The sequence below is a fragment of the Clytia hemisphaerica genome, unplaced genomic scaffold (genome assembly GCF_902728285.1).
Source record: "Clytia hemisphaerica strain Z4C2 unplaced genomic scaffold, Clytia hemisphaerica genome assembly, whole genome shotgun sequence".
Classification (NCBI taxonomy): Eukaryota; Metazoa; Cnidaria; class Hydrozoa; order Leptothecata; family Clytiidae; genus Clytia; species Clytia hemisphaerica.
Genome location: NW_027104390.1, coordinates 2,826,753 through 2,847,915, shown reverse-complemented (window position 1 = coordinate 2,847,915; position 21,163 = coordinate 2,826,753). Strand labels below are relative to the sequence as shown.

Here is a 21,163-nt window from a genome sequence, read left to right as displayed (position 1 = left end):
GATATACTTTTGGTTTCTGAAACCAAATTGAACGTTATCTATTAGCATAGATGCGATAGATCACAGGAAAAAGTATGGAAATCACATGCTTGGTAAAACTGATTTCTGTGCATGTGATTCTGAAAAAAAATCACAAGCGTGTGAAAATACAATTCACAAGCCATCTTTTCTCGACTTAATAAATGGGGTGTGACTAGATTTAAAATCACAAATAGGATTGTTTGTCTTTCTTAGAGAGAGAGGTTTAATACCCTAAAAGTAACTTACTTCTATTCTATTTAACAAGTGAGAAAAGATAGATTGTGAATTACATTTTCACACGCATGTGATTTTTTGCAGGATCACATGCTCGGAAATTGGTTTTCACACGCATGTGATTCACGGATTTTTTCCTGTGGATATCGATTATAACAACATTATGGTTGTAGGAGACTTGAATTGCGAAATTGAGAACCAGCCTTTGGTTGATTTTTGTGAGGGGTTGAATCTCAAAGCTATGATTAAGTCACCAACCTGTTTTAAAAATCCTGATAGGCTAACTTGCATTGACCATATGCTTACAAATAAGCCAAATCATTTTCAGAAAACTGCTTACACTATTACCACTGGAATATCGGACTTTCACAAGATGACTCTGATAATCCTAAATGAAAACTTTAAGAAATTGCCACCGAAAACAATCAGATACCGATCTTACAGGACATTCAACAGTGATACTTTTCGCATGAAACTAGATCTGATCATCAATAGTGATAACAGTGAATTTGAATCAAAAATAAAATGTATCATAGAAGAACTAGACAAACAAGCTCCTTTTAAATATAAAACGGTTAGAGGTAATAATATGCCTTTTATAAATAGAGATATGAGAAAAGCCATCATGATAAGATCCAAACTCAAGAACCTGTACTATAAGATTATACTATTATTATTATTATTTACGAATATTTAAACAGGATAATTCTACAGTCGTAACATGTATACATATTTACACTGTTATCTCAGAAGTCCTGCATAAAACAGAAACTACATAAAAGTCTAAAAAAATATATAAAAATATATAAGTATGATATACTAAAATCTAAAAATCTATGGGGGTAAAAAAGTTCAAAAATCAGAAAAATGAAAAACCAGGTCCTAAGTCTAGTCCTAGAGATTGGATAAAATTGCAGAGAGTGGATAAGATTAGGTGTATCGAGTGCACAATACCCAAGTGTGTTAATTTAAAACTAAGTGGCTTAAGTAGAGATAAGGTATGAGATAAGGTAAGACTAAGATGTTGAGGGCTAGAATGTAAGGCTAAAGGCTAAAATCACTGAAACATGCTAAATTTATGAGGAATAAAATACTAAAAAAACCCATCTAAAGAATCCTTAAAACTATCAATATCTTTGTTTGATCTAAGATCTTTTGGTAATAAATTAAAAATTTCTGCACCTTGGTAAAAGGCTGGTTTTCTTGCAATTTCAAGTTTGATTCTTGGCATAGTAATTTTTGTGCCGTTGTCTCTAGTTCTAGCAGTGGTATTTTTGAATTTAAAATAATCTCCAAAATGATCTTCAAATTCTTTGCTGTGCAAGCATTTCTGAACAATTACACACATTCGCTTTTTACTGATGGACTCTGACCGAGCAATCATTTCATTAACAATAATAAATTGCGCACGACTTTCCAATAAAACACAAGAAAACAAAACAAAATACAACAGACAAAAAATTTTTTGCTTATCGCTATTGAGGAGGACTAAGAAAGACTACTTTGCCAACCTCAAAGATCCCAACATAACTGATAACAAAAAGTTTTGGAAAACTGTACAACCACTGTTTTCAAATAAAGGTTCAAACAATAAGAGTTATACCTTAGTGGATAAAGAAAAGATCACAAATGACGAGAAACAGATAGCCCCGGGGGGGCACTCAAGGTAAATGACCTACCAGACGTTCGGCCCTTAAGGGTAGGTTTTTCATAGTTCAGTTAGTGCACTGTAAGGGTAGGAAATTACAAGACTGCACTGAACTGCACTGTAAGGGTAGGAAATTTTGGTAAAAGGCCAATTTTTTGGTAAAATTATCACAAAATTGGTCAATTTTGGAGGAAAAATTCCACATTTTCTTGGAAAATTGCAAAAATTTCGCCCTTACGGGCGAGAAATTTTGAAAAAGTGCACTGTAAGGGTATGATTTTTCATGGAAATTCACTGCACTGTAAGGGTCCGATTTTAGAAGCCAAATTTTGGGCCGAACGTATGGTCGATTTCAGATCGAGTGCCCCCCCCGGGCAGATAGCTCAAATATTCAATGACTATTATGGCCAAATAATATCAAAACTAGACTTGCCTGAGCCTCCCTATGTTGCATTTGACGAAACAAATAATCATACTGAAATTTGTATTCAGAAATATAGACAACACAAAAGTGTCACTGAAATCAAGAAAACTGAGTATCTAAATAAATTTTCTTTTATACCAACAACGAAAGAGGAAGTAGGGAAAATCATTAAGGACTTAGTTCAAGGAAAATCACAGTCGAGTTCAGATATTCCAGTGAAAATCATAAAGGAATATTGTGATATGTTTTCCGAGTTTTTATGCTCAGAAATAAATGCGTCATTCGAGTCAAACTCTTTTCCAAAAGAATTGAAACTTGCCGATTTAACACCTGTGTATAAGAGAAAAGGTTCAAAGAATGACAAGAGCAACTTCAGACCGGTGAGTATCCTTCCAGTTCTGTCAAAAATATATTAAAAAGTCATACATACCCAAGTCTCAACCTACTTTAACAATATTTTGAGCAATAGACAATTTGGATATAGAAAAGGAATGAGTACACAAACTCCACTTTTAGTCATGACTGAAATTTGGAAGAAAGCTACAGTTGAAAAGAAAAAGTTTGCAGCGTTACTCATTGACTTATCAAAAGCTTTCGACTGCATCTCGCACGAACTATTGATTGCTAAACTTGAAGCATACGGATTTTCAAGGAGTGCCTTAGGTCTCATAGCAGCCTATCTATCAGATAGAAAGCAAAGAACGAAAATTGGCGACCATTACAGTACCTGGCATAATGTTAAAGTAGGTGCTCCCCAAGGATCCATTCTAGGGCTGCTACTATTTAACATCTACATGAGAGATTTGTTCTACTTTCTTGAAAATAGAAATGTACTGAATTATGCAGACGATACAACACCTTTTGTGATAGCTGATTCTTGGGAACAGGTTGGTGAGGAGCTCTCGAATGGAGCTGCTATCATCTTTGAATGGATAACCCAAAATCAAATGAAAGGAAATGCAGACAAGTCTGAGTTGATAGCTAACAATACCAGAAAAGAAATCTTCATTACTATACAGAATGAACGCATCTTTAACAGCAACTCAGGCAATATCCTAGGATTAACTTTTGACAACTGTCTGACTTTTGAGCCACATATTAACACGATTTATAAGAAAGCTAGCCAGAAAATCAGTGCACTTGCGAGGGTAGCACCGTACATGAATCAAAAGAAAAAGCAAAGGCTCATGAATGCCTTCTTTCGAAGTCAATTCAATTATTGTTCGCTTGTCTGGATGTTTCATGTTCGCAGGCTAGATCAAAAAAATAAATCACCTCCACGAAAGATGTTTGAGGATAGTGTATTCTGATCATACATCTACTTTTGAGCAGCTTTTAGAAAAAGACGGTGCCATCAAATTCCACCATAAAAATCTTCAGTTGTTAGCAATAGAACTTTTCAATGTAAAAAAAATATCAGATCAGATTAACTAAAGAAATTTTCAAACATGATGAAAATATCAAAGTAAATCGCAAAACGCCTTACTTCAGATCAAGAGAAATAAACTCTGTTTTTCACGGTTCAGAGTCACTTTCATTTTTAGGGCCAAAAGTTTGGGAATTAATTCCGGATGAGTATAGAGATATAGTTGATCTTAGTATTTTTAAGGAAAAGATTAAGCAGTGGAGGCCTACATCATGCCCGTGTAGAGACTGCCGGACCTATATTGACGGTGTCGGCTTTTTGTAATCACCTTACAAATTGTAAAGTAGCGTTGACTTTTATTAGCCTTTGTTGCTACCTGTTCGTCAACTTGAAATAAACTATTACATACATACATACATTTCATTTTTTCTACAGTGGTTGGATTGACACATGCGCGATAAGATTTCTATTATTGGACNAAAGTACGTTTGCACATATTTTGCTATGATGTTCCCGCTTTTCATCAAAATAATATTTGTAGAAGATACCCCAAAAGCTTCCTTGTAAATGAAACCTATTTTTATCAGCGTGTGTTATGAATTTGAGAAGCTTTCATGATTTCTCTTAAAAAATTTCGGATGTAAATATTTTGACAAATATTGTTTCAATTGACTTGAATTTTTTTTCCATAATCAGACATATCGACTTGCTATCTGAAAATATCAGTTAGAAAGTGAGGCACCCCGCGGTGTATTGCGGTATTTCAAATGAAAAAGTACTATTTATAATCTTAGAGAAGAAACTTCTTATAACTTTACTAATGAAAACAATGTTTTTAATTTTTTTAAATTGTCATTCACCAATGTTTTACAGACCCTCTTGATAATTAAAAGTTTTTAATCGTGAACGATAAATGCAGCAGCAGAATCATTGGCTAAGAGGAAATCCAAATTTCACGAGTTTGTAATTAAAAAAGTTAAATTTCATATCAAATTTTAATGTCAGGGACAGAGATAGAACAAGGCTTTTTGCCCCGCAGGGGCTTTTGTTGCTTCACGTAGCGGACCTGCTCGCCAGAAAAAAATTCATATTCATATTCATATTCATGTTTCGTCCGATTCTGAGCGGGCCGCGCGCGGTTAAAAAATGTTCGCGCGCGATATCTCTTTTGCTGCTACTTGTATTGATTTCCTAGCTATGCGCGGACAGAGAAGGTAGCTTCCCGTCTGCACTGCCAGTCCACACAGCTAAAAGCTTTCACAAACAACAAACAGCGCACAAGATTTTATTTTTGCTTGGTTAATATCTTTTTAACGTATTTGCTCAACTGGATTTACTCGAGGGACATTGTTTGCTACTGAATGAATAACTATCAAACTACTGATATTAGATCAAACCTTATACAATTGTCAGAATGGACGATGGACATCTTCAATGACAGTTTGTTACACACACACACACAGATAGAGTGTTATGCGCTGCTCTAACGAAACCCTGCTGATATTATAAAGGCATAGACAAAAGGGAAATTGACCGTTAATTCATATTGTTTACCTATATAGTGATTTCATTTTGAAGGAAATTAAATTGAAATTTTTGGTGGAAAGACAAAACCCAGAGTACCCTATAATTATATGGATATTGCATGCGCCGAAAGTAATTTTTCAAAGAGTAAGCCTTGCGCCAAAACGTGCCAAAACTGGTAAACATCGAGTTTCTTACAAAAGGTTTAGTGAGTGAGACATGCCAATGAAAATATACTATGACTAACATGAACTGATTCATTCTCGTGGACATTTGAAGCACAGTGTTACAGCAAAAAAAATGGTTGTGCATGGGAAGCAGCGAGCAGAAAAATGTAAACAGAAGCGGAAAAAAAGCCGAAAACGATGGATTATGAAGTATTTGATGCTATTTTGTGAATAATTCTTTACGCCAATATTGAAGCTTAAAAAGCAAACTTTGAAAATGCTGTTTATGTCACTGTGTCAGAACGGTACTTCGATATATGTAATGTACGCCGAAGATTTTCAGCCTCATATTTGAACAGACTCGAACACTCTCTCTACTAATACCACCACGCACATTGTACCGTATTGATGTTGAACGCAGGAGTATACTTTGCTCAAATCAAAACTGAACAAACTTTTTGACTTTTAGAACCAGACGTCCAATAAATACAAACTCAATGTTGTACCTACTGTGAAGTGAAAAGTTTTTAACCATGTTGACAGTGGTTACAACAGGACACGGTATCTGAAAATTCCCGTGGCAATTTTGAGAGCAACTATCAAATTCATATCTTTAGTAACCATGAAGAAATTTTATTCTAACTGAAAACTTTTTGCAGAAACACGTATAAAGATGTTAAAGTTTTTCAGATAATTTTCAGTAACCTTTGATACAAATAAATTATATCTACAGTATGCCACCAGTCCAAAGTTACTTACTTTTTAAATTTCAAATCAAATGACTGAAACCATAAAAGAGAAACTTTGTTCCTTTCTAAACACAACTGTGGTAGAAAACATGGAACAGAGACACGTTGAAAATGCTTCTCAACAACAAGAGGAACAAGACATTATTAATCCAAAAAAGGAACTTCGATGCTCGCTGATTAAATGTGCGTTAAAATCATTCGTTGTTCAGCATGTGTCTCGTTACTATCAGGCAGCAGCCGTTAGAGTAATGCTACCAACACCATCAAATATGGAAGTTTGGCAGGCAAGGCAACTTTTGGAAGAAAAATTTTCATCTGAACAAACAATTGCTGGTTTTTTTTCATGTGGAACAGCGTTATATAACCAAACGAAAGATGATCAGCACCAAGCCATCGCAGGAATATCTTTCTGGGTGATGTTCGATTGGCCTGAGATTGGTATCGAAGCTTATGAGAGTTATTTAACCAAAATTGCAAGACGAATAGGACTCGAGACTGTACACTGCAAAGCCGTTAAAGGACGTGGTAAGTTTACATTTTTTTTACTTTTGAATAACCTTCCCTTTGATTTGATAAAAAACTTTTTGCATTTTCAAGATGGTCGATTTTTTTTTAGGGAGGGGGATTGGACCGAGCAAGGGGGTTGATTTGATTTTAGTAAAAATTGACTTTGTATGAATTTTTTAAACTGAATTTGAAAAATAATTTTGATATTTAAATTTTTTTCGGAGAAGGGGATTGGGCCGAGCACGTGGTGGACTTGTTTTAGATTTTAGTAGAAATTGAATTCAGAAAGATTTTTTCAAAAGTTTGAGCTTTATTTCATAAGGTCGACATTTAAAATGTTTTTTTCAAGGAAGGGGCTTTGGGGCGTGCACGTGGTAAATGACTTTTTAATCTTAAAAATTGAACCTTGATAGATATTTTGAAAATATTTTTAAGAAAGGGATTGGGTCGAGCACGTGGATTATTTCATTTTTTTCTCCTTTTTTTTAGATTTGATTTTAAGTCTTTTTTAAAGAAAATTAATTTTGAATCTGAAAAAAAAAGAAACTTATACATCTCAACCTTGTCTTTTACGCACGTTTTCAGTATTTCTGGTTTTTTTCTATTTAAGGTCGCTTTCAATTTCTTATCCTCCTTGTCACAGGCTTATCACTCGTTATCACTGCTTATCCGCCTTGTCACAGGTTTTTGAAGTGAAAGGATTTTTCGGACGTTTTTTTTATTTTTTACGGACACTTGAGATTTCTTATCCTCCTTGTCACAAGCTTATCACTCGTTATCACTGCTTATCCGCCTTGTCACAGGTTTTTGAAGTAAAAGGATTTTTCGGACGTTTTTTTTATTTTTTACGGACACTTTGAGATTTCTTATCCTCCTTGTCACAAGCTTATCACTCGTTATCACTGCTTATCCGCCTTGTCACAGGTTTTTCGAGTGAAAGGATTTTTCGGACGTTTTTTTATTTTTTACGGACACTTTGAGATTTCTTATCCTCCTTGTCACAAGCTTATCACTCGTTATCACTGCTTATCCGCCTTGTCACAGGTTTTTGAAGTGAAAGGATTTTTCGGACGTTTTTTTTATTTTTTACGGACACTTTTTGAGATTTCTTATCCTCCTTGTCACAAGCTTATCACTCGTTATCACTGCTTATCCGCCTTGTCACAGGTTTTTCGAGTGAAAGGATTTTTCGGACGTTTTTTTATTTTTTACGGACACTTTGAGATTTCTTATCCTCCTTGTCACAAGCTTATCACTCGTTATCACTGCTTATCCGCCTTGTCACAGGTTTTTGAAATGAAAGGATTTTTCGGACGTTTTTTTTTATTTTTTACGGACACTTTTTGAGATTTCTTATCCTCCTTGTCACAAGCTTATCACTCGTTATCACTGCTTATCCGCCTTGTCACAGGTTTTTGAAATGAAAGGATTTTTCGGACGTTTTTTTTATTTTTTACGGACACTTTTTGAGATTTCTTATCCTCCTTGTCACAAGCTTATCACTCGTTATCACTGCTTATCCGCCTTGTCACAGGTTTTTCGAGTGAAAGGATTTTTCGGACGTTTTTTTTATTTTTTACGGACACTTTGAGATTTCTTATCCTCCTTGTCACAAGCTTATCACTCGTTATCACTGCTTATCCGCCTTGTCACAGGTTTTTGAAATGAAAGGATTTTTCGGACGTTTTTTTTATTTTTTACGGACACTTTGAGATTTCTTATCCTCCTTGTCACAAGCTTATCACTCGTTATCACTGCTTATCCGCCTTGTCACAGGTTTTTGAAATGAAAGGATTTTTCGGACGTTTTTTTTTTATTTTTACGGACACTTTGAGATTTCTTATCCTCCTTGTCACAAGCTTATCACTCGTTATCACTGCTTATCCGCCTTGTCACAGGTTTTTGAAATGAAAGGATTTTTCGGACGTTTTTTTTATTTTTTACGGACACTTTGAGATTTCTTATCCTCCTTGTCACAAGCTTATCACTCGTTATCACTGCTTATCCGCCTTGTCACAGGTTTTTGAAGTGAAAGGATTTTTCGGACGTTTTTTTTATTTTTTACGGACACTTTGAGATTTCTTATCCTCCTTGTCACAAGCTTATCACTCGTTATCACTGCTTATCCGCCTTGTCACAGGTTTTTAAAATGAAAGGATTTTTCGGACGCTTTTTTATTTTTTTACGGACACCTCGACAATCTATTCTCCCCTGTATATCTCAATGTTATTTTTTTATGGTCTATAATTCTCTTTCAGGTGTTCGTTCTATCAATGACAGTTTCGTGGCATCACTGTACATTGTGTTAAAGGACCACAACAATGAAACGCTATTACACCACTTTGCCAAGTCTCAAATAAAGTTTGTGAAAGCTGAAGCTGAACGAGAAGGAATTAACCTGGAGACAGTCGTGATGGGGGAAGGTGTTCGCTACTCATCAAAACATCTGACATCATTGTGGCTCACCAAGTCGATGGATTCGAATGTTGCGAAAGAACTGAAGAACGCTGTCCAGTCTTGCAGAGGTTTGCTCGAAATGAAACTTGTTGACTTCACTTCTGCAGGTGAGAAGTTTTCCAATTTGTTTTCTGGCATTTTACTGACCAAAGTGTCCTGGCGCTAAGTTGTTGTTTTTTTACGTTCATTGCTTGCATCAATTTAAAGTGTCTTCATTTTTTTTTACTTCACAGAAGAGCCAGTGGTCGCGGCTTTGAGACCAGTCAGTCGGTTTATGCAGAGTATCGAATCCGTCAAAGTGTACATGAACACTTTTCATTATGGTTTGTACGACGGTAGCGTGTACAAGAAAGTTCCACAATCGAGATTCACCTACGTCTATTGCTCATCCGTGCACGATTTCATTCATTTCATTCTCGGAAATGACGACGTTGCAAATACCATATCACAGCATGTTCAGCAAATTATCAGTCTTCTTTCTGTAAAAACGTGCCGAATAATAAAGCCAATTTCAATCGACTACAACTTCATCGAGGTGACACCTCATGGAACGTGCTTCAACATTGCCAAGAAGTGTTTCGAGCTTGAACCTCGTGATTTGAAGGGTAAGCAAAATCTGAATTAAACCTACTTAAATTTTCTTTTTCTGATTTGGCGAATTCTAATGTTTTTGTGAGTCTAGCGTGTGCTTCTCGGAAGTGAATAGTCATTTTGCCTATGTTGCTGGTTTTGTTCCACTTGGTTGAAGGGGATTTAGTGATTCAAGAAAAATTCTCTATTTTTTTCTCGTCCAGGTTCCCCGAGAGCATTTGTCAAGTACGCATATGACGCAAACAAGAGACCGTATCCCGAACCTTTTATCAAGGGCGTTGAAAACTCGTTCGGAAACCCTGTGGTCAGGAAGCGCTTCTACAAGAAGTATTACCAGTTGCTTGTTCACAAACAGTTCCCTCACAAGGAGACGAAATTGTGTTTAGTGGGCCCTGCGGACTCGGCCAAAACCAGTTGGTTTTCTCCCTTCAAGGGCATCATTCCAGCTCGCTACATAGCTGGGGTCATGAACGACGGACGCTTCTCAGCTGCACTAATCGACGACCAAACTCAGATTGTGATGATGGATGAGTGGACGCCAGACAGCCTCTCTTGTGAAGACGCCAAACGAGTTCTCCAGGGTGAGCGGTACTTTTCTTTTTTTGTAGCTTCCTCGTCTCTTCATCACTTTCCTTGTGGTCTTGCCCTACCTTTTTGATTCTGCGCGTTCGAGGCCTTTAAGCTAGTACGCAGAATTTCATTTGTCTCGTTTACTAGAGTTTACTCAAGTTTAATTTGTCTCTTTTTTTCTTCTAATGTATAATGGCACTTTTTCCTTCTTTGATCTTCAGGTGGCATGAACTTCCTTCCTCAAAAGCACAAGGAAGGCCTGAGAGTCAATTATAATTCAGGATTTTTCATTACCACTAACGTATACCCAGACTTTGGCAATGAAATCGACAATGAAGCGATTCGAAAGCGGCTTGACGTGTTCCAGACATCTTCCCTTAAGCGAAAAGACCCTTCGGTCGAAGGTGAGCTAATTATTGATCATATTTACAATCGAAAGTCTCTTTTTGCGCCTGCACAGTCAGCTAAGTAATGAAAACAAAGTATCTAATAAGGATATCATTGCTGCTTCAATAAAATTTTATCGTCCCATTCTTTCACCGACTATATGTTCATTATTGTCGTTTTTTTCAGGCTGGCTCCGTATCAACTGCATGGAGGTGTTCCATTACTTGGCCGAACAGCTCAAACACGAACCAATCTTCGACACACCAACACACAGATGGAATGGCGCGGGTGCTGCCAAAGGGATGGGAGCTGTCTTCAACGATTTTGATTTCAGCCCGATGGATTTGATGTTGGCAGACGAAAACGCGGAGTTTTCTTTGAGCCAGACCCCAAGCATCCCGTCCAACAATGTCCGGACAGTAGATGCAGACGTGCCATCATCGCCCAGCAACTCCAAAGACAGTGCAACAGTCGAAGCAATTGATCACGCGATCATGGAGGCAGACCGTGTTGAAGGCGTGTTATACGAAGATCTCTCTTGGGACACGCCACTTTTCGACAACGCATCGGAAAAGTGTGACGAAGAGTACGTGCAAAAAGTGGTCGAGCTTGCATCAAACAACGAAGGATGTTGGGACGCTCTGCACATCTCTGACAAGGCAGTGTCAATGTTCCGGCGCCGAGCTCGCGTGTTCTGGGATGGCCCTGACACAGTATACGATGCGTGGCTGGTACGCAAGGGTTACGAACGACCATGGTTCGATTACCACCTCATGAATTGCTCGTTTCCAAGCTTCGATCCTGAAGCCGAACAAGAGCCCTCAACGCCACAACAGCTCCAACTACCAACAGTCTCACCACTGAAAGAATGTTTGGACCAGTCCAACGATGCAGAGCGAAACGAACAACAATCAGAGGAAATCAATTTGCCTTCAACCATCGACCTCTAACGGATGGACGGATAACTCATTGTTTTCAAGCGCGTTGGTTTTATTATTCCCGAATCAATAGAATGATCACGTGATCATTGCATCAGAAAAATTCGAGGTCTCGATAACCCAGTTGATGTAATTTTCTTGGATGTCGGGTAGAAAAATAAAAAACAACTTGAAAATGAAGGAAATGGGGAAAGGAGCCCATGAAGGAAACAGGGAAAGGAGCTCATGAAGGAAAGAAGCTGAAAATTGTATGGAATTTTCAATCATCAAATTTTGTTCCAGTAAAAGAGAGTACCATGATCATCTTCAAACCCAGTTTCTAATACAATTATGAAAGGTAGATAGATGTTTTGTTTATTTTTCGTCTGATCTGTGTTCTTTTTTATAAAATTAACTTGATAGATTAGCATATTTTTGTATCATAAACTTAATATGATATAAATATAAAATACAGATCGTCACTCCAATATCTAAACATCTGAAGGGACATCTGAATGTTTACATACATTTGATTTGCGAAGGTGTCATGCATGATCAATCTTCCTTCTATCTCATTGAGATAAATACTATTATATAATATATGTGAAACTTCAACAAATCAGGAATTCCATCTATAATATCACAGCTTCTGCTAACAGTACACTTTCACTCATAAAATTTTGTCTTCATTTTCAGGTTCTTCATCCTCACAGCGAACAGAGGTGTCCATCCTGTTTACACATGTCCATACACACAGAATACGAGCTGGAAAAAATGTTATTTTTTATGAAAGTAGAGTGTTGAGATGAAACATACGAAGTCTGTGGTGGTGGCATAGTGTGAAAATAATGCTTGTCTACTAGTTGTGGTGAGCTTATGATCAACTTCTCACCTGGATTTAACCATATTGTCATACAAGAAGAAAAATTATCTTGTTGGATTTCAAATAAAACGTTTTGGCAATAAACTGAATTTAACGTGCAACTCCATTTTCCACATATAGCTGTATATAGACAACGACAAGATTGAGTTCGGTTACCATGTTAGTGTGGTGGAAGATCCTAGTAAAATACACAGTTATGAACTGCTTGACCGACATTCCTCGAAGAAAAAAACACCGATAATATGCACAGTAAAAATAAAAATCGTCATCAGGCTTTTGGTACTATATTTGTTTGCTGATAGATAGAAACACTTATTATGGTTCCACAACAAAAGGGGCAGAAATCCTTGAATACTGTTGATTATATATAATTCTAGCTGTCTTAGCTGTTTTTTTATCTTACTAAAAAGAAATTAAGTTAATTAAGCTAGTTCAAATTATTTCAAGTGGCAGAAAATGGCTTTGTATTGTATTTTTTTGAAATTGAAGGTTTTTTTTTTCTACTATGGCTTATTATAATCATAGTGTGCAAGGGGGGTCCAGGTCCCACCAAAGAAATAAGGTCCCAGCACACATTAAAACCCCCACCTAGAATCAATCATGCTTGGTCCCACCACTAAGTATATCCCCCACCAAGATTTTGAAAAATTTGAATTCCCAGCAGAACCTCTTTCAAGTATAATACAGGTCATATGTACAAGATTATCCACTAGGTTTCAATAGTAAAAGGTAACTACTAAAGTTATATATCACTGATTGATGTTGATGAGATGTTTCAATTTTACAACCAAACCACCTTAGTCCCACCTTAAAAAATCAGGTCCCACCTAATCCTGTTTCCCCCCCCCCCTGAAATCCAAAAAATAGGAAGTCCCACCTAAAGATTTTGAACCCAAATCAACAAAACCCCCCCTTAATTTAGGGGGGGTGCACACTATGTATAATTTGGACTGAAAAATGTTTCCATTTTTTCTTGATCTAAAGTTTATTTTTTAAAGAAAAAAGTTCAATAAATTGTTTGCATCTTATTCCAAATTTAAATTTTTCTTCACGTGTAATTGTAAATTGTATGATTTGAAATAAGACTTATATTGTAACTGACAATAAATTACAGCTTCATGTATGACTTAAATCATGTGTATCATCTTATTTTTTTAAAGACCAATCAATGTCGTCTTTTTTCTCAGAATGGCGACAATCCCTTTGAATATTTTTGGGTAATGTTACTTTATATAGGACGAGTTCGATTAACATTTCTCTAATTTTTCAGTAGATTATATTCAATCAAACCTTCAAAATTATTCATGATATGCACCATTGCAATGTCTTCCGTTCCACCCAATAGCTGATTGGTTGAAAGTGACGTATTGACTGCTTTTACGTCACTTTCAACCAATGAGCTATTGGGTCCATGATGTAATGTAAGAAGACATTGCAGTGTTGCATATCATGAATACCTGGTCAGAACAATATTATACAGGCTAAATAACATATATCCATTTTTGAACATAAGCTAAAATTTTTAATAATTTAATATAAAAAGGATATCAAATTCAACTTTCATGCATTTGAACTGATTTGAAACTTTTTTGTTTACCCAAATTTTGGTACTATCATAAACTTGTATATGAAATAAGCTCCAGAATCGAGGCTTGGTGAATATATGAAGAAATGTTACTTAAGTTAAAAATTGATTTAAAAGGTAGCAAGCATAAGCATACAATAAGAAGCCTCTTATCAAACCTGTTGAGAAATAAGCTCAAATTTCATGGTTTTTTATTTTATTTTTAAGAATGAAATATATTTACCAGGACAATGGTTAACTGGCACAACAAACCTAAGTAAAAATAATGACAATTTAAAGACAAATAAAAATTCTATTTATTCCCTGGAATTAACACCACTAGGTGTTAAATTTCTTATTACAAAAAGGGTGGAAAAGGTGAAAACATGATCACTTGGCCTTCTAAAATCGTAAAAAGTTATCAAATTTATAACTACTTTATAACTTAAACTCAGAAATTTTTCAGCCAAAGTATTTAAGATAACAGGGGCATGACAATTTTGTCAACTAAGAGAAAAAATTTTTAAATTTCGATTGAGATCATCCCAAAGTATGTAAGCAGACAATTTGAATAGCTGACAGATTTTGAAAACTGGAGAGGCCAACTGTGTTTAATCCGAAGGGGGGGGGGGCTATTTAGGCAAAATGGATGCCGAGTATGTGCAAGCCATAAGGGTCCCTTTTTCAACAAGTCATTGCTTTTTCACACACTCATAAGTCTCTCAAAGAGGTAAAACCTTTAAAAAGAAAATTGAGTCTCTGTAAGGGTCCAAAAATCACGAAAATCAACAATTTTGAGAAAAGATGACTTACCCGTCACCTCACAAACCTAGTACCCCGGGTATATACGTTTAATTTTAACTAAGAGAGTTACAAATCTGCTCAAGAAATTCAAGGAAGGACTTTTCAATAAAATTCTACGTTACAATTTATAAATCTCAATATATATCGATAAAAAATAGAAAAATATCAAGCAGTCTCACAAAGAAAAATCATTTCACTGTAGTGCAATTCGACCCCGATTGTCTAACCAAAGGGTAGGGCGATAATGCAAATATCATATCCTTGTCATTTCACATTTATATTCATTGTCCATAAATTAATCTTTAAAATTAGCATATTATCTTTTCATTCATCTTAATCTGTTAGTGTTGTACTCTCATAGTTTCCTAGCAATATTACTGACTTGGGTTAAAAGATTTCTGATAAAAATTTGATTTAGTTTTATTCAGAAGCTTGTATCATACACACCAATTGTTCACACAAAAATCATGAAATCATAATAATTGATATCCAGCATTTGTGGCCTTATTGGTTAAGATTCTCATTGTGTCATACAAGGATCCAACGATTCTAGTTCGTAAATCCCAGTCTTTCTGTCAGTCTGTAGAAAAAAAGAAACAAAAATTTATTAGGATATGTGTGTATCAAACAATAAGATGACTAAAAGATTATATTTAGTGGTTTTCAGAGGCAGGTTCACTTTGAGTAGCTTAAAATTCCTCCATTGACAACCTGAAATCTGCCTCCCTCTTCCACTATTTTTAGTGTTATTGTGGTACTTTATAGAGTTGGAAAATACTTTAAATTTCATTAAAAAATAAATATGATATAGGTGCTAAAAGCAGTAAAGCACTACCACTGAGGACAGAGGACCACTGATCACAGCTAAAACATGACCAAAGAATGTAACATTGTACAAGATAGGGTAGAAATAAACACAAACTCACCCCTCTGCTATCTGAGGTATGCAACTGCAATGGATTTATTAACTTTTCTTTAGCTCAACGCACGGTTGTGTGCTGTAGAGTTGACTCCTGAGTCAGAGTGATTTATCGTGTTTTGGCAGCAGTTCTTACACAGCAAATGTATAAGATATGTTTTGCAAAGCATCATGTTCCATTTCCATTTTTTTGTCTGAGTTTATTTGTTCATTGAATACAATCTCTAGCTTTAGATAGGAGAATGGATACACAAAATTCAAGTTCCAACTTTCATAGTTTCTGCAGGAGATGATAGAGGCAAATCAGCCTAGTAACGACGTCATTTCGGTCTGTCTCAGCATGATTTTCAAATAAAATGAATAGAGCCCCTAGACCATGAATAGGTGTGGATCCAATTCAATTCTTTCGAGCAACTCTTCATTTATCACCATTCGAAGCAGCAATCCTATTCATTCAGGGAAAACCAAGATATTGCTCCATCTCTGACATCCACAATTTCAAAATGAGAGCCTGTCGGGTTTTCAAAGGTGCAAGTGTCGGTTGGCTTGTCTCGATGAATAAAAAGTTAGAGAATTATTCCTTCTGGATATTGGTACAACAACAATCTTTGAATCCTCTGAAAAAAACTCCATAGTGATAGCATAAGCACAAAGAAAGATATTTCAGCTGCAGTGGTTGTTATGCAGGATATGTCGGAAAATTTTTTTTCGTCGCCATGTTGAAAATCTCCAAAATTCAAATTTTTGGCGGCAACGCGCTCCCTGCACAAAGGATAAAGTCGCGCTTTGTTTTTGAAACAATGAGTTATCCGTCCATCCGTTAGAGGTCGATGCTTCAACTTCAACTGCAAACCCATCAGAGGAGGAACCATTGAAAGAGATCACGTCAAATCAGCCACCTAGAGAGGAAACCAATTCGCCTTCCACATCAACCGCACACCAATCAGAGGAAGATCCATTGTTAGAGATCACGTCATATCAGCCACCGAGAGAGGAAACCAATTCGCCTTCCACATCAACCGCAAACCAATCAGAGGAAGATCCATTGTTAGAGATCACGTCATATCAGCCACCGAGAGAGGACCAAACCAGCGGCAACGAGAATTCCGATGCGAATTGTACTGTCAACCCTTCTCCTCCTCCTATCCCTCCACCACCTGTAGAGCAACCAGACAGAATTTCTGAAACATCAATATCTGACTTGAGTGAGCAAGAGACTACACCCTCCATCGAAAAGTCTTCTTCACAAGGGGCAACCATACCAAGAAGAAGACTCAGTCTGAAACGGTGTTGCAATGCTGCAACTGAAACTGTCGTCACCAGTGGCAGTGAGACCGAAACAACAAAAAGACCAAGATCAAAATCGGATTCAATTGAATTCGACATCGACAGAGTTCTTCCTGAGGGTAAAGAAGTAGTCGACATATCATCTGGAGAAACATCTTCTGAAGATTTCTGAACAAAAGTTTCATTCCATTTTGTAAATCGTGTTATTTTATCATTCGAAAAAAGAAAAAGTTAACTCAAGCTTATTATCAAGTTAATTTTTCCGGTATTTCAGTTATTCTAGTACCCAATTTTCAAACTTAGAAGAATACAACGACAAAAACCTTCCTTTCATCTAACATTTTTTTATAAGCACTAGAAGTTTGAAAACTCTGAACAGTTTTACATTTCGAAAATGTTTTCTTATAAAAAACTTTAAAAATTGTCTGATAAACTTTGCACCTCAGAATTAGGGGATAAGACGGATAAGCAGTGATAACGAGTGACAAGCAGGGGATAAGAGGGGATAAGATTTTCAAAGTGTCCGCGAAAAGTATGTTCAATGTCCGAAAGATTTTTCACCTCAGAATTAGGGGATAAGACGGATAAGCAGTGATAACGAGTGACAAGCAGGGGATAAGAGGGGATAAGATTTTCAAAGTGTCCGCGAAAAGTATGTTCAATGTCCGAAAGACTTTGCACCTCAGAATTAGGGGATAAGACGGATAAGCAGTGATAACGAGTGACAAGCAGGGGATAAGAGGCGATAAGATTTTCAAAGTGTCCGCGAAAAGTATGTTTAATGTCCGAAAGACTTTGCACCTCAGAATTGGGGGATAAGACGGATAAGCAGTGATAACGAGTGACAAGCAGGGGATAAGAGGGGATAAGATTTTCAAAGTGTCCGCGAAAAGTATGTTCAATGTCCGAAAGACTTTGCACCTCAGAATTAGGGGATAAGACGGATAAGCAGTGATAACGAGTGACAAGCAGGGGATAAGAGGGGATAAGATTTTCAAAGTGTCCGCGAAAAGTATGTTCAATGTCCGAAAGACTTTGCACCTCAGAATTAGGGGATAAGACGGATAAGCAGTGATAACGAGTGACAAGCAGGGGATAAGAGGGGATAAGATTTTCAAAGTGTCCGCGAAAAGTATGTTTAATGTCCGAAAGACTTTGCACCTCAGAATTAGGGGATAAGACGGATAAGCAGTGATAACGAGTGATAAGCAGGGGATAAGAGGGGATAAGATTTTCAAAGTGTCCGCGAAAAGTATGTTCAATGTCCGAAAGACTTTGCACCTCAAAATTTGGGGATAAGACGGATAAGCAGTGATAACGAGTGACAAGCAGGGGATAAGAGGGGATAAGATTTTCAAAGTGTCCGCGAAAAGTATGTTCAATGTCCGAAAGACTTTGCACCTCAGAATTAGGGGATAAGACGGATAAGCAGTGATAACGAGTGACAAGCAGGGGATAAGAGGGGATAAGATTTTCAAAGTGTCCGCGAAAAGTATGTTCAATGTCCGAAAGACTTTGCACCTCAGAATTAGGGGATAAGACGGATAAGTAGTGATAACGAGTGACAAGCAAGGGATAAGAGGGGATAAGATTTTCAAAGTGTCCGCGAAAAGTATGTTCAATGTCCGAAAGACTTTGCACCTCAAAATTTGGGGATAAGACGGATAAGCAGTGATAACGAGTGACAAGCAGGGGATAAGAGGGGATAAGATTTTCAAAGTGTCCGCGAAAAGTATGTTCAATGTCCGAAAGACTTTGCACCTCAGAATTAGGGGATAAGACGGATAAGCAGTAATAACGAGTGACAAGCAGGGGATAAGAGGGGATAAGATTCTCAAAGTGTCCGTGAAAAGTATGTTCAATGTCCGAAAGACTTTGCACCTCAGAATTAGGGGATAAGACGGATAAGCAGTGATAACGAGTGACAAGCAGGGGATAAGAGGGGATAAGATTCTCAAAGTGTCCGTGAAAAGTATGTTCAATGTCCGAAAGACTTTGCACCTCAGAATTAGGGGATAAGACGGATAAGCAGTGATAACGAGTGACAAGCTGGGGATAAGAGAGGATAAGGTTTTCAAAGTGTCCGCGAAAAGTATGCTCAATGTCCGATAAACTTTACACCTCAGAATTAAGGGATAAGACGGATAAGCAGTGATAACGAGTGACAAGCAGGGGATAAGAGGGGATAAGATTCTCAAAGTGTCTGCTAAAAGGATATTCAATGTTCTAATATACCTAATTCAAATATTTTTTGTTTGAAAGTACAAGTTTTCTTAAAGATATAGGGATTAGAGAGAATAAGGTTTTTAGAATTTTACCAAATGTAATTTTAGTGAAGCAAAAGGATGCAGAAAATCTTCTAACTTCACATATACCTAATTTAATTTTTTTTAAATACAATTTTTCAAATACTTTCTTAAATTTTATTTCAAAGTTACTCAATAAATTTTCTTGCTTTTGCCCGCATCATCAATGTAGAATTTTTTCTTGAAGGGTGAAATTTATACTCTGGGTCTTTTAAGATGTTAGACCATTTTCCTTGTCCGTACTTCTTTATACCCTTTAACAGAAAGTTGTCCTCTTCAGTAGTAAAAGCATTCTTCTTGTTTCTTGGCTTTTTTTCGGAGGCCACTTGTTTCATTTCTTCCTTTTCGATTACATGAAGAACGATTTTATCTTCTTTTACATCTTTCTCCTTGGCCGATGTAACTTTTATCAACTTGTCCATACAGTCGTTCGCTTTTCTTGCAACATCTTGTGACTTTCGTTTTTGATAGTGCACCTTGGCAACGTTGGATGTGTGTTTCTGGTCGAGGCTGACAATACGTTGTTCTTCTAGCGTCAGGTTCTCAGCGCTAGCGGTTTCGATGATCTGCCTATAACGGGTTGGTGTTATATACTTTCCAATCGCTTGATACACCATTCTTCCAAATATATCTCCCAGGTTTTTAAGCTGGTTTCCGTTTTTACAGACCAGTAAAAAATCACATTTTGAATTCAATCGTGGTCTAACATGATCTACGTAATTTTTCAATTTCGAAAGTACGTCATCAGTAAAAACAAGTGAATCAAAACCGTATTGTTCTTCAGTTTTAAAGTGTGTTTGATCAATCATTCCTGTTTTCATAGCAGTAAGAACCATCTTCACAGTAAGAAATTGAAATGTCATTGGCCTGCTACCTTTAACATTCAAAAACAACAAAGAAACTACGAAAGATGACGCGAAAGAAAGATCGTGGGCAATGTGACCATTGATCTTTGATAAATTTACAACTTGGTTATACCTGTCCTCGTGAAAAGGTATCACTCTTTGTAAATCTGCAAGTGACGCCCAGCAATTGATACTCTCCAAATGCTCGATTGAAAGTAAAGTGTTCCACTCGACCCGCATCTTCTTTCTTAGACATTGTTTGGCACGAGAGAGAAAAACTTCGCTGGTCAGAAATATCGCTATTTTGTCCGCGCGTATACCCCTGCATCTCAAAAAGTCTAGGCAATGACTCAATGACTGTAGGTAAGATATCATCCCGGGTTTGCCAAGTTTGCATTCATTCTCCAAATATCTCAGAAATCTCTCTATATATTCCGTAGATCCAACACAATATTCCATTAAAGTCAAAGTCAATTCAAAATTTTCTTCCAAATTTTCCAAACAAAATTTACAGAACTTCATTATTTTTCGGCAAATTTGAAGCGCTTGATTTGCATCTTTGCCACCCCCTCCAGCACTGCATATCCAAAATATAAAGTCTTTAGCCAGTTGACATTTGTCCGAGAAAGATGAGATGTTCCAAGTTTTATTTCTGATTACTGCTCTTTTTGAAGAATAGATTTTATCTGTGAAAACTTCATCAACATTAGGTTTACTTTCAAAATAAAAGTACCATCCGTGTTTCGTCACAACATGTTTTCTGCAACCTCTTTGACTGTGGTAGCTATCGCTGTCACAATTGGAAACAGGACAGACAAACAAGCCAGCTGCATTTGGAGTCAGCTTGAGCCGTTTAGCCTTGGGACTTGCTCCTTCAACGCCTTCCCAATCTTTCTTGCTGAAAGTTCTCTTCATCGCGTACACACGTCATTTCTCCATATTTTCCAAATAAGCATTTAAAAAGTGAACTTGCCTTTTTGAGAGATCGCATCG

At 36.7% G+C, this 21,163-nt stretch overlaps 1 protein-coding gene across 1 annotated transcript; it reads left to right on the top strand.

Annotated features, from left to right (window-relative positions):
* Positions 1-6,222: 6,222 nt before the first annotated feature.
* On the top strand, positions 6,223-11,595 carry LOC136819835 (uncharacterized). The gene is made up of 6 exons (XM_067076075.1): positions 6,223-6,658; positions 8,899-9,204; positions 9,331-9,702; positions 9,892-10,269; positions 10,480-10,662; positions 10,832-11,595. The coding sequence occupies exons 1-6, from the start codon at positions 6,223-6,225 to the stop codon at positions 11,593-11,595; spliced, it is 2,439 nt and encodes an 812-aa protein (XP_066932176.1).
* The last annotated feature ends 9,568 nt before the right edge of the window (positions 11,596-21,163 follow it).

What these genes read in the sequence shown, in the direction of transcription:
- LOC136819835 (XM_067076075.1), top strand. Translation starts at nt 6,223, where the DNA reads ATGGAACAGAGACACGTTGAAAATGCTTCTCAACAACAAGAGGAACAA. An exon ending in CGCCAAACGAGTTCTCCAGG is followed by an intron (nt 10,270 to 10,479) that starts GTGAGCGGTACT and finishes TTTGATCTTCAG; the next exon opens with GTGGCATGAACTTCCTTCCT. An exon ending in AAAAGACCCTTCGGTCGAAG is followed by an intron (nt 10,663 to 10,831) that starts GTGAGCTAATTA and finishes CGTTTTTTTCAG; the next exon opens with GCTGGCTCCGTATCAACTGC.